Source organism: Trypanosoma theileri (assembly GCF_002087225.1).
Source record: "Trypanosoma theileri isolate Edinburgh chromosome Unknown TM35_Tth_21_V1, whole genome shotgun sequence".
In the NCBI taxonomy this organism is placed as follows: domain Eukaryota; phylum Euglenozoa; class Kinetoplastea; order Trypanosomatida; family Trypanosomatidae; genus Trypanosoma; species Trypanosoma theileri.
In genome coordinates, this window is record NW_021639863.1 from 73,040 (window position 1) to 86,135 (window position 13,096).

A 13,096-nucleotide genomic window follows, 5' to 3' on the forward strand; every position below is an offset into this window, starting at 1 on the left:
CCCAGGGCAGTCCATTTGCGTCTAGCGCGACAGTGATCGACTACACTGCCTCTCATATCGCTTCCACTCCGCCTCTAGCCTTGACGTTAGTTCTTGCCATGCACGCTGCTCTGTCAGCGCCAGCTGCTTGCGTTCCACTCCCTCCACACTTGTGCAAATGTGGAGGGGGATATCACTGGCACCACCGCGCCTAGTTCTCCGCGTGCGTGACTGCGGGATGAAGTTCGTGCGGGGTACATTTTTTATGGGGTCATCAGAAAATAGTCCTCTAATTTGAGTTTTGAGGCCCTTTTTAGAGCGCGCCGTCATGCCATACTTGACGCAGGGAGTTGCTGACCCTTTTTGGCATCGGTGGTTCATCGGCTCTTGGGTGTTTCCTTTCTGGGATGGGACAGTCAACATTGTGTATGTGTATTTGAGGTGGTGAGTTAAACCACATTTGGGGGTGATGTTCGGTTCCACACGTTGCAAGCAAGGGGACGTGGTTCTTTTACGATAAGGGTTTTGTCGGTGCTCATGGATTGAGCACGAAAAGATGCTCCCAACAGGGGTCGAACCTGTGACCTTGGGCTTATTAGACCCACGCTCTAACCGACTGAGCTATGAGAGCCACGGGTCCGTGGGGCTGGGGAAACACTTCGCGTATTCCACTCCAGGAACACCAGCCCAAGGTCGCCTCAAAACCCAGAAAGTAACCTTCTCTCTCCTTGAACTATTACCACAAACACAGTCAGTGGGGGAGACGAAAATACTCGCATTGGGCATTAAGAAACGTTTACTCCTGCAACGTGTTCTTCCTTGTTTTTTGTTTTTCTCACGATACGGGACACGTCATGTTTTTACTTCTGGTTTACTCTCCATATGTGATGCGTACAAGAACAACAAGAAGGCTCTGCTTTCTCATTTTCAAAGGTTGACGTCAAATACAGAGTTTGCAAACCCACGGCTCCCGGGCTCCCGTACAGCGGTATCACTCCGGGGACACAACGGTGAGGTCATCCCACAATTAGTCAAGACCGTACCGAAGAGTTATAACCATTCTCTTTTGTCGCCCACATGACCCCACCCTCGGGGGAGAGAAATAATAATAACGCAATACAGGCATTACCTTGGTTCCAACTAACGCTGATCACNATCCCAATAATATATTGGTTTTTCCTTTACAATCATACATCACGCATTAAGTACTCCACTGTCTATCCGTTACCTAAACTTTTCTTTTGTCAACAAGTAAAAAAGTAACACACAACATATTTTGAAGACAAGAAGAAAAAAAAAAAAAATAAAAAAAATGAAAGGATGCAAAAATAAAAAAAGAAGAAAGTCATTTTCCTACTTTCACTATAAATGACAACAAGGCGACTGAACATAGTTGATTAGCACACATATACGGTCGCACCAGTGTCACTCTTTTCTTTTTTTTTTCGGAATACCTTTCCTTTTTATTTTTATTTTTGCAAAACTATTTTTAAGTCGGTTTTATTTCCCTTATAAAAAAAAAGTTCAACGAAAGACATGTAATCATTACGCGAATATGCGCAGAAATTTACATAATGTATAATAACCAGAAACCAACCGCCTTTATATGGGGTTTCTCCTTATTCATTCCTTCACTCTTAAGTTTTTCGTTAATTTATTCGTCGTGTCTTTATGTGGGTTACTCCAATGGTACGACTGTTATCTTACCACCGTAGAGCACCTTAGTTAATCCTCATTAAGAAAAGTGTTATAGCAGAAGATCCTTTTGTTTTGTGGGGTCCTCAAACTCTTGTAATGCATGTGTTGTTATTTTTGTTATTTTTGGTTTTTTTTTTTTTTTTGTTATTTAGTTTTTCTTAGTTTAAGGTTTTGTTCCATACTTGTGATAAAACCGTTTCCATACGAGAGAACTAGTTCTACGAGAAAAATCTACTCCCACCTTCCTTACCCAAAGCTCGTCCTTAGTTTCTTTTTTTTGTCTATTTAATTGGCCTCAATGAACTCCTATTTGTTTTTGTTGCCTGTTGGGTCTGCGACAAACGCCTCTTACGTACGATTCCATCGGTTTTTTCCATAATCGAGGGTATTACCAGTTCTAGATGGTAGAGATCTTACAGGGGGTGATGGAGGAGAGGTAGGGGTTTCCCGGGTGAGAAGAGTGGAGTATAGCGTAGTTCCGCTCCACCGCAATAAGGAATTTTGCTAACCGCTTAGAAAAACATAGTTTCTTCAGGGGTATATCATCAACTATCGCAAATTGGACTCGCAGTGGATGAAAAGCGGGACAACTCAAGAGGTGCAGTGCCGTTTCGTCACATTCGTCGCGTTGACTGGTGTGTGCGCATGAGTGGGTTGATACCCATGTCGTGACATTCGGTGCAGAGTTAAGCCCGATATACTTATACACACTGACGGTTGCATGTGGGGGCAAACTAGAGCCGGAAGATTTCTTGTTTTCGCCTCTTTACCCCTGCGAGTGGTTGGAGCTCACTTTTTGTCGGCATTCCTTGTCCTTCGTGGAAGTATCTGCAGTGGTTGCAAAGGGAGACTAGGTGTGCGTAGAACTTCTGGCATAATCCGCATTGGACTTTCTCTCTGTCCTCACGTTCCGGTGATGGCGAGGTATCTCGCTGTCGTTTCTTATTGCGCGGAACGTTACCTTTATGGATGCCGACAAAATTGGAGCCTCAGGTGAGTGTTTGCATTTTTTGTGGCGTGCAAGGAGTAATTTGTTGTTGAAGTCTCGCAGAAAAAACTAGCAAAGTAACGATGCAGGTTGCGAGATTAATTGGGTACGGGGTACATTTTTTGTGGGGTCATCAGAAAATAGTCCTCTAATTTGAGCATTGAGGCCCTTTTTAGAGCGCGCCGTCATGCCATACTTGACGCAGGGAGTTGCTGACCCTTTTTGGCATCGGTGGTTCATCGGCTCTTGGGTGTTTCCTTTCTGGGATGGGACAGTCAACATTGTGTATGTGTATTTGAGGTGGTGAGTTAAACCACATTTGGGGGTGATGTTCGGTTCCACACGTTGCAGGCAAACGGGTCAGGCCTCGATGTACTAGACCTTAGCACCAAGAGAAGACGGCCGGCATCACCAAGGACTCTTGAATCTACTACTTCGTCTTGCTTGGGAGGCGACTGAGCTCAAATTTATTCACATAAGACATGACCCGCAACGTTTTCTCCAGCTCTGAGCAGAAAAAATCAATACCAACAAGAACAGCAATGCTCATGTTCACGTCGTGGTTGACAGTGAAATCCTCAGGGCGCCGCATAAAGCTCACATTGCGTGGTGCCGTTAGTTCCTCACGAACAAACGAGGTTTCATCTATCTCTTCTGAGTCGATATCACCGCCATATGGCGATTTTATCACATTCGCCAGTACTCTGCCATCCACCGATTGATCATAGGAATGAAGATGTGATGGTGCAAATATACTATTGTTAAACATACTATTGTTACGCAGTTCCTGTGCTTTATTTCGGATGGCCATAATGATGTTTTGTTGCGCCGCGCTAAATGCTTTCTTTAGCTCATTATTGAGGACCAGCAGTGCTGAGAAATGTTTTGCTGAGTTGTTGTAGGTCCATATAGTTGGTTTCTCCACTGCATCCACAAAGTCCTGCATGACAAGAAGACTATATCGGTTAATGCCACGAACCAGTGGCTTGATGGAATGCAAAGTCTGCTTCAATGCCGGATCGACAGGCGCAACACGCTTCCGGTGAATGCTCAGTAGACCCAACACGATAATATCCACAGAAGATGCGAGTCGACGCAAGACCGGGATGAGTTCCTCATGGTGGTGCTTTGGAAATGGCAGGCCACGAATGGTTGGCTCCGTCGCAGCTGTTTGAAACAGCGGTGGTAGTTGACGTACACTTGCCCACATTCCAGCACATCGTTTTTTCAGTTCAAGGAGAAACTCAACTGTTCCAGTTTCCTCTTCTTTAACGGGTGACTGCAAAAAGTCTATCGAATCAGTGAAGTTATCGGAAATGTCTTTAACCGCCTTCGATTCCTTGCCATGGAGCACCTTTATAGGATCAATTGGAAATACAAGAACAATGATTGCATGATATGTAAATGCGGTGAAGGTGCATGACATAAGGCGTGACAGCGACATCAGCGGAGAGGCGACAAGGTGGAACATTGTCGGCAACATGAGGGCTGTATAAAATCCGAGTTGAAAATAACCGGGTATTATACGGAGAAAGAGTGATAAAAACACTGCAAGTGATATGAGAGCATATTTTTCGACATCGTTCCTATGATGGTTGTACACCAAATATGAAATTGATGTGGCAAGCATAAGTCCGGTCAAACGCTGTGCTCCCAATACCAGGGATTCCCCCACAGTTGGGAGACCCACACCTACGAGAATTGCCATGCCGAAATAGTAAATGCTCTCCGTGTCAATGGTGAGTGCATATATTAGTGCAAGTGTGTAGCCGCATGCGAGTTTAAATGCATCCTTTGCCAAACGGACATCACGGGGTGTGGCCAATGTGATACGCTTCGGCAGCTCAGTCCAGAAGTCATTCCAGTAATCCAGAAAGAAAAACTCTAGTATATGACGAGATGTGGATTTGTACCGCTTCCTATCAAAGTGTCGCATTAGCTCCGCGTACTTCACAAGCTCTTCTCCCAACAGTACCATCATGAGGTGAGCAAACACAAGGTGCATGTACTGCACAGCATTCGGAGGTCCTTCTTTTCGCTTCATCATGTCGAAGTGCAGCTTATCGATAGCAGATTGCAGCTTTGTGGTGGCTGCCTCGAGTTCATCAAAGGGCACCTTTTCCACCACTTCTTTTGGGTTCAGAAAAGAACCAAGTGCCTTTAGTGTGGCGTCAAGTGCGTCGAGAAACTCGTTTAGTGGATTTAGCAGAACATCCATTGAGGTTTTCGAGAGGGAGAAGGAATTGTTTTCTATACCATCTTGGTGTGGCTCTTTAGCTTGCTCCAAATTCAATTTGCGTGCTGCACCTGCCAAAGCGTGCAGCATGGGCATAAGACGACGCAGCCACTCTACGCGTTCTTTCCTCAGCTGCAGCCGCAGTGTCGATTCCCACGGTTCATACGTAATAAAGAATAGTTTTTGTGGGACAGTGTCCAAACAACTGTTTATTGGATCAGTGCTAATTCTTGCAAGCGCCAATACGGTCTCAAATGGATCCTCTGACCAGCAGGCTGTGGCAGCATTGCGTACTATGCTTCCAACATGCACCCACGCATCAGCCATCGCCGCATCCGCTCGGCTGGTTATTGTAAAGGGTGGAAGGAATGCCTGGACAATGGCGAATCCCACAGGTATGATCAAATCACGACCCACTTTTACAGCTAAAGTGGAACTTTGCATTCCTCTATCCCAGAGTGCCCGTTGAACTCCCATCACAAGAAGTGAAAGTAGTATGCACAATCGTTTACCGCGCCAATCTCCAGTAAGTGCCACAAAAAAAGGACCAAAAAATACTGCACACCACCACGCGATGGGATGTTCTAGCAGGTTGAAAAGATACATCAGCGACCCCCACAGCATCACCCATACACCAACTTGAGTGCCAATTATCGCAAAAACAAACTGCTCCCCAATGGTCTCCTGGCCGTACGCAGCAACAAACAGACTCATAGCGCTGTACATTGGAAAGATGTGAGGGTACATGTCTGCAACAACCATTAGCGGTAACAATCCCACCACGGTGATACGCAGCGCTATAAAGAGAGGTCTATAGAAGTCAGGCGAAACAACTAAGTACCAGTACGTCTTGAGACTCACCGTATCATCGTTCAAGTTACCTATTACTCGAACCTTTGGCACCTCTTTTTCCACCTCAGCGCCATTCACCAAATCCTCCCGCTGCTTCTTGTCCCACTTCCGGCTCTCCGCAATGTGCTGCCAGTCAATGGTATCCATCAGACGTTCAGCACCTCTTTGGATCCTTTTATATTAACAAACTGTCAATGCTTTCCTTATCTCAGATACAAGGGGGAAAAAACAACAACAACAACAGAGCAACAAAACAAAACAATCACATCGGAGAGCAATGCCCATTCCCAGCATACACACATAGATAGATGGATAGAAAGAAAGAAAGAAATATATATATAGATAGACAGATACATACAAGACATAAGGTGACAAGTACAGAAATAAACACCCAGGGCAGTCCATTTGCGTCTAGCGCGACAGTGATCGACTACACTGCCTCTCATATCGCTTCCACTCCGCCTCTAGCCTTGACGTTAGTTCTTGCCATGCACGCTGCTCTGTCAGCGCCAGCTGCTTGCGTTCCACTCCCTCCACACTTGTGCAAATGTGGAGGGGGATATCACTGGCACCACCGCCCCTAGTTCTCCGCATGCGTGACTGCGGGGCTGTTGTCTGGATGGACGACGGGAGCGACAGGGTGGCATCATCCCCGGAACACCGTCCAAGAACAGCAACAGAAGCAGCAGCACAAGCCACCTCTGGAACGCGGGTAACAGATGAAGTCATCACATCGCAGCTGACAGCACCACGACACGGTGTGCTGTTACTGTTGCTGTCTGAATGGGGCTTCGCCGGCTCACAAACAGGCGGGAAATACACCGGTTGCGAACTGGCACCGTCTGGCACAGGGAACCCATTGTGGTTGGCCGCCAGCTCCCGTATGCGGCCCTCCTTTGCGGCAAGGAGTCTCCTGCTGCCCATGTGGTTCACCACCGATTGCCACTGCGCGAGGAGCAGCTGGCGTGAGAGCTGGGCCTCCTGCACGATGCCCACTCGCTGCGACCCCTCTGATTCACACAGGAGCGCATGCATAAACTCGGACCACCTCGTGTCCGTCGTGCAGGAACCACTCACAAGCGTCTGCGTCTCTTTCGTTTTGTGATCTGCACCCAGCGAGTGTCCTTGGCGTCCCTCTTCAAGAAGCGTCATTCTCTTCTCCACGGGCCCAACAGTACACGCGGGGAACTCGGTCTGGCGATCCAACGCCCCTCTCCGTCCTTGCAGCTCCACTCTTGCCGTCACTTCCTCGCGCGCGGCTACCAACAGTGTGATGCGCCCCAGCCGTTCCTCTACAATCATGGTATGCCGTCGCACGCACTCTTCTGCAACGCAGCGGAGTAACAAGAGACGCCAACCGTCACGGTGCGCCTGGCACGATATCTGCCGGGCTGTCCAGCGGTCGAAGTCCAAGTTGCACCTCAACCCGCCGCCAGACCCCGCTACACATGTCGATGTCGAGGGCAATGTGTCGGACACCCATACGCGACTGCGACTGCCACTATAAATGTTGCCATCAGAGCCTTCGTAGTACTTTGACCGTACACCGCCGTGCGGTACTTCCTGCGGCTCCAGCCAGCAGGAGGAGGCCGACTCTGTCTGAGGTGAGACTCCTCTTACTCTTTGTGTGCCACCGTCGTCGTTGTTAGGGGAGGTTCCTCTTTGATGGAAGTGGTTTCCTGTTATAGGCGGGAACAACTGCGCCGTTACCGCTATCTTCCCTTCACACCACGCAATGGCCTTATCAACCTCACGTAACAGCTGCAAAGCTTCTGACATATCACATGTATTGCAGTATCTAATGTCACCACTTCTGCTGCTGTGATGGTTATTTGCCGAGTCGTTTAGTTGCGATGCATACACCATAATGGAGGGTGCTGCCATGGCCGCGCCCACACCTGGCACTTGATCTTCCCTCACCTCAAACGCACCTGCGGATGCCATACTTCTGTATGCCATGATTAAACCCTCTGCCAGCAGTGCTTGATCATCAGCGAGCGTACAGACAACATCATCTGTGAGAAAATCCAGACGGCGCTCGAGGGGTGTGCGTCGAGGCAGCAGTAGATGTGTTGATGAGGTCAGGGGCCCAGTTCCAGCGCCATTCCCCCTCATATCCATTGCGAAAATCGAAAGGGGGAAAGAAGGCGCTCGCCAAAGGAGAATCTGTGCAAGAGTCAATGGGATGTACCCGTTTTCTCTATATATGGAAGTGATACAAGGGGAAAAGATCCAGGCTCCCAACCTATTTTACCCTGGCCCTACCTATTTTTCTACACCTATGTGGGTCTATGTTTTTGTGCAACAAGTAGAAACATGAAGGTAGTAAACAGCACAAATAAATAAAAAAAAAACATGGAATAAGGTTTTGACTTGAGAAAATCTTCTCTTTCCCTTGCTTAGTTCTTTTTTTTTTTTGCATTTTATGAGAATCTCTCAAAGAAATGAATGTGAGATACAAATATAATAATAATAAAAAACCAAAAGTAGAACACTTGTCCTTTTTTTGCCGTTTGGCTTCCTTGCTTAGTCACTTCACTCCGTAATTGCACCCTGTACAATACCTTTCTTGAATATGGAGTTTTTTTTTTTTTAAGAACAGAGCTGGGATAATTTTGCATTACTCTTTCTTTTCGCAGATTATGAAAAAAATGACTGGTGTAAAAAAAAAAAAAAAAAAAAAAAGTAAAAACTCAGGTACAGGGTGAAAAAAATGGCTTTTAAGAATACCACCTATTGCACAATTTGTTACTTTAGCCTCGCTTCCTTCAATGTGCACTCCGGAAGCATGGTTGTGAAAGAGGGAGAAATATAAAGCAAAGTAATCCACAGGATTAATAAGTGCAAGCTGTAAATATTATATACATATATATATATATATATATTCGAGTGGCACATCAAAAAAAACAAAAAAAAAACAAATGGTTGTACAAAAAATATGCACGTACAGCCCAATATGCACAAACCAAAGGCTATAGAAGAGGTTTTCTCTTCGTTTTCTTTACTTCTTTCCATTTCAGATTCCAAGACACATAATGAGAGGGGTTCAAACAAAAAAAAAAATAACAATGCGAAGCACAGATCATATTGCAAGAAATAAAAGAAGAAATAAGAACATATGTATATCACATATCAACAGTAAGACTGAAAAAAAAAATAAGAGAAAATAAAATAACGGACATATTTCGGGTGGTGGTGGGGAGGGGAACGTACCTGTCTGCTTATGGTTGCATTCAGGCTATTGTTTTTTTTCTTCCTTTTGCACATACAATATAACGATCATCTACACCATATTTATTTCCCAATATTCTCGTTTACATAACTCTGGACACATGAATTTACGGCTGCCTCTACTTCTGACGTATTCAACCCCAAATCACGCACCAACTGCTGTTGTGTGTATCCAATAGCTCCCTCGTACTCTAAACACGGGAATGTGTCTCGCTGAGACGCAGGAACGAGAAGTCGTTGAGGCAGTGGTCGCCCTGGGTGATTAACAAGCAACTGCTCGGCATCAATAGGATCACCAACGAAAAGAACAATGGTAGATTGTTCGTCTGAGTAACGTAATGCACTTTTCTTAAACCAAGAGAGAATGACTTTTTCCATAGGCTCTGCCTCCAGGTCGTCTAGCAACTCTTCTGGGGGTTCACCAGGGAACCACGGTATTGCGTAATGTCCATGACGAAGTGAGTTATCATCGGAGAACAGTCTCAGTATCGACCAAGCAGCCGTCTCTGTTTTTAACTGTGCGGCACCATACTTCGATATTGTTTGAAGGTTGGTTATCTTAATAAGATAAAATAGAGCAAACGCAGTCGGATCTTCAGTTACTCCAGTTAGAACATGCATAGGATCAGAAAACCGTGGTGCACCAACATCTGAGGACCAGTCACGGTGAGATGTATACATGAGACCATCTGGTCCATCCCATCCCAAGTCCACAGCAACAGCATAGAGCGCACATTCATTATCCAAACCATGCAAACTTTCAATAGCTACAAAGAACCCACGCTTCTCTTCATATGGGATTATGTAATTAATTTTGTTCCCCATTGGTTTTGGAATTCCTTTAAATCCTTCTGCAGCCGCTTCAAGGTTTTCAAAGCACGGAGTGGTGTGAAGGTCTTTTCCAGAACGTGAGAAGAAAAGATGATGTTCACCTTTGGAGGGTTTAGGCTGACGTGGGGCATCAAAGCACGGACCCTCTTTATCTCCATTCAAACACCAAATAACAAAACCACATGGACAACATTCTGCACGTCCCTGAGGTGGTGTGAATAATTTATAGTAAAGGGCTTGTGAGTCAATGGTTTCTTCTATCATCATCTGGGAATAGTTGCCCATGGCCTTACGTTCTGCGAGAATATCACCACCACCATTTACGTTACGGGCCTCAGGCCTTCTTGGGTCACCTAGTCTAACGCGTGAGATAAATTTTCCCGTAATTAATCCGTTATGAATAGGTATACCAACATGACCAAATACATATGGACCATCCGCTTTGGCAGTTATGTATTCAATGATAACAACGGCAAAAGTTGTATCAGTGACAGGAATGCTTTTCATATCAATAAAAAAGTTAGGACAAGTTGTACTGTCATTAATGTCTTGATATTGAACAATATTTGGAGGTTGCATAAAGAGTGCAGGATTATCAGCCAAATTTACTGTTTCTCCAGTTTCAATATCCATATACTCTAAAATATACACCAATACACGGGTGAACGCTGCATCAAGCGGAAGCCCAGTAACTGCAGTTATGCTAAAGTTCACTTCATTCATCGTAGTATCATTACTTGAACCCCCCAAAAATGGCGATATATCATTTTCTGAACGTAGTCCAAAAATTAAGCTTGCATCAGTATCCAATTCCTCATCTTCTTTAGAAAACATTTCCATTTTATTCACATCATTTTTGTAGTTTGGTGGTACAATAACGTTACCATTTTCATCAAAGTTAATATCTAACATGTGCTCTTCAACAGCCTTCATGTCTTTAGGCACATATGCTGGAACTTTTTGAGGAGTGGTTTCTGACTTTGGCGGCTGTGCTGAAACAGATGATGGTTGCTGTTTCTGCTCTGTTGGAGCTTTTTGGGGAGTAGTCTCTGACTTTGGCGGCTGTGCTGAAACAGATGATGGTTGCTGTTTCTGCTCTGTTGAACCATTTCCCCCAGGTGTTGGATGTCTTTCTGAGTGAGTAGGTGGATGATGTTTCTGTTCAGTTGAAACATCCTTCTCATGAGATGAACGTCTTTCTGAGTGAGTGGGTGGATGTTGCTTCTGTTCAGTTGAAACATCCTTCTCATGAGATGAACGTCTTTCTGAGTGAGTAGGTGGATGTTGCTTCTGTTCAGTTGAAGCATTTCCCCCAGTTGATAAACGTTCCTTGGACCTGGGCGGAGAGTCTCTTGTAACTGTATTCCTCTTAGATGCATGCGGTTCTAACGGTTCTTCACTCTTAAGATGTACAAACGGGTTACTACTTAAATACTGTTCCGCCTGCACTAAAACATCATCATCCGGATGACAAGCAATCGTTCCTCGAATCATTGCATTTTGCATACAACTACTGTTCATCTGCAAGGCGCTGGGCACATCCACTGGAATACGGCGCAACGCACCCATCCACAATCCCTCCTGACGAGCATTCACAGAGGCCCAAAACAATGGTCTTCCCTTAAAACTGAAGGTAATGATGAAAATATGTAGATCTTTTGCCTTTGCTACTCTAAACTCCATGGGGTTGTCGAGAGTAATTAAAAAAGTGTCCACCCCTTCACGACGAATGTCAACATTTCGATATTGTTTCAGCGCCAAAGATTCTAGCAAACAACCCTCTTCACCAGCGAAGAGGCGGTACTGCTCAATGGAAAGGACAACATCTGTTAAAGGCACTTGAATATCTATTCCCTCCAAATGATCTACCCATAATGCGTATCTTTTCGCATACAATAAAGAACTTGTTGGAAACGGTGAATAAGAAGACGAGGTTTCATTCATCTCATTCTTTTTTGGAGCGACAAATACCGCAGGGCCCTGCTGCCGGTGACGTGATCTCTCAACAGATAACACCTGTAGATCTTGTTGCTGTTCTTGGGCTTGGTGCTGCTTCTGCTGTTGTTTCTGTTGTTGTTTCTGCTGTTTTAGATGCAGTTGTTGTTGTTGTTGTTCTTGTTGTTGTTGCTGTAGTTTCTGCAGTTGTTCTTGGAGTTGTTGTTGGTGCTGCTGTTGCTGCAGTTGGTGTTGCAATTGTTGTTGAAGTTGTTGTTGGTGTTGTTGTTGCAGTTGTTCTTGTTGGAGTTGCTGCAGTTGTTGTTGGTATTCATGCCGTCTCTCACCCCGATGGTGGGAGTAGTAGTCTACTGTGGGTTGTCTCTCCTCCGGTGTTAGTAACTTCATGGCTTGCAGCTCAAGCCGCAGACGTTCAACTTCACTTTGATTTTTATTTGCCACCTCCTGCTGTGTACGAACAGCATTCACCACCGCCTGTACAATCTGATCATACATATACATTTCCCTTGCTGGTAACGTGAACGGAGGAGCCTCTGGGGCGACTTGCATAGGTGGAGCTCTCACTATTGGAGCAGACATCGCAGCAGCAGCAGTAGCAACAGGATTATTTTGAACACCCATTGGACTACACGTATTAAATGTGTATGGTGGGTTCATTGTGTAATTGTTATTGTTGGGATATATATATGGAGCTGTAGGGGGAGAAGGACGTATTCCATTCACAAGATTACCACCAGTACAGTACAACTGTTGATGTATGGAAAGTGTTTGTCCATTATCAAATAATGCCCCACAGACACCGCAGTAAACCATTTTCCCTTTGGTTTATTTATTTACTGATCTGTCTGTTTTGTTTTTTGTTCTATCCTTTTTTTTTTTTGCGAAGAACTTTTTAAAGAATAAATTTAAGAAAAAAAGAAGGTATTTTGTGTGTTTGGAGATATTTATTAGAGAATATAAAAGGATCAGAGTTGTTACTTATTTTTTGAAAGGTCTCAAGAGAAAATCATAGCAATAACGACCGCAGAAACAGCAACCGCAGAAACAGCAACCGTATATAAAAGAAATCCTATTTTCAATATCTTTAGCTCATTACATACGTATATATATATATATATATATATATATATATATATATATATATATATATATATATGTATACGCTAACCATCAATACATGGTCACCTGCAGAAGAAGCCATATCCATAAAGACTACTCGCAAACAGCAACATACAAAAAAAATAAGAATAGAACCATATAGAAAAGAAGAAAAAGGAAAAGAAAAGAAAAGAGATAAAAAAACAAACAAAAACAAAAACAAAAAA

At 44.6% G+C, this 13,096-nt stretch overlaps 4 protein-coding genes across 4 annotated transcripts; all 4 read right to left on the reverse strand.

Moving 5' to 3' along the window:
* Nucleotides 1-21: 21 nt before the first annotated feature.
* On the reverse strand, nt 22-402 carry TM35_000211320 (uncharacterized protein; the record flags this gene model as incomplete). Its single annotated transcript, XM_029026982.1, has 1 exon — nt 22-402. The coding sequence occupies one exon, from the start codon at nt 400-402 to the stop codon at nt 22-24; it is 381 nt and encodes a 126-aa protein (XP_028881592.1).
* Nucleotides 403-3,095: 2,693 nt separating this feature from the next.
* Nucleotides 3,096-5,900, reverse strand: TM35_000211330 (uncharacterized protein; the record flags this gene model as incomplete). Its single annotated transcript, XM_029026983.1, has 1 exon — nt 3,096-5,900. The coding sequence occupies one exon, from the start codon at nt 5,898-5,900 to the stop codon at nt 3,096-3,098; it is 2,805 nt and encodes a 934-aa protein (XP_028881593.1).
* A 264-nt stretch (nt 5,901-6,164) lies between these two features.
* Nucleotides 6,165-7,874, reverse strand: TM35_000211340 (uncharacterized protein; the record flags this gene model as incomplete). Its single annotated transcript, XM_029026984.1, has 1 exon — nt 6,165-7,874. One exon carries the CDS (start codon nt 7,872-7,874, stop codon nt 6,165-6,167), a length of 1,710 nt encoding a protein of 569 aa, XP_028881594.1.
* Nucleotides 7,875-9,047: 1,173 nt separating this feature from the next.
* On the reverse strand, nt 9,048-12,584 carry TM35_000211350 (uncharacterized protein; the record flags this gene model as incomplete). The annotated part of the gene is made up of 1 exon (XM_029026985.1): nt 9,048-12,584. The coding sequence occupies one exon, from the start codon at nt 12,582-12,584 to the stop codon at nt 9,048-9,050; it is 3,537 nt and encodes a 1,178-aa protein (XP_028881595.1).
* Nucleotides 12,585-13,096: the final 512 nt, after the last annotated feature.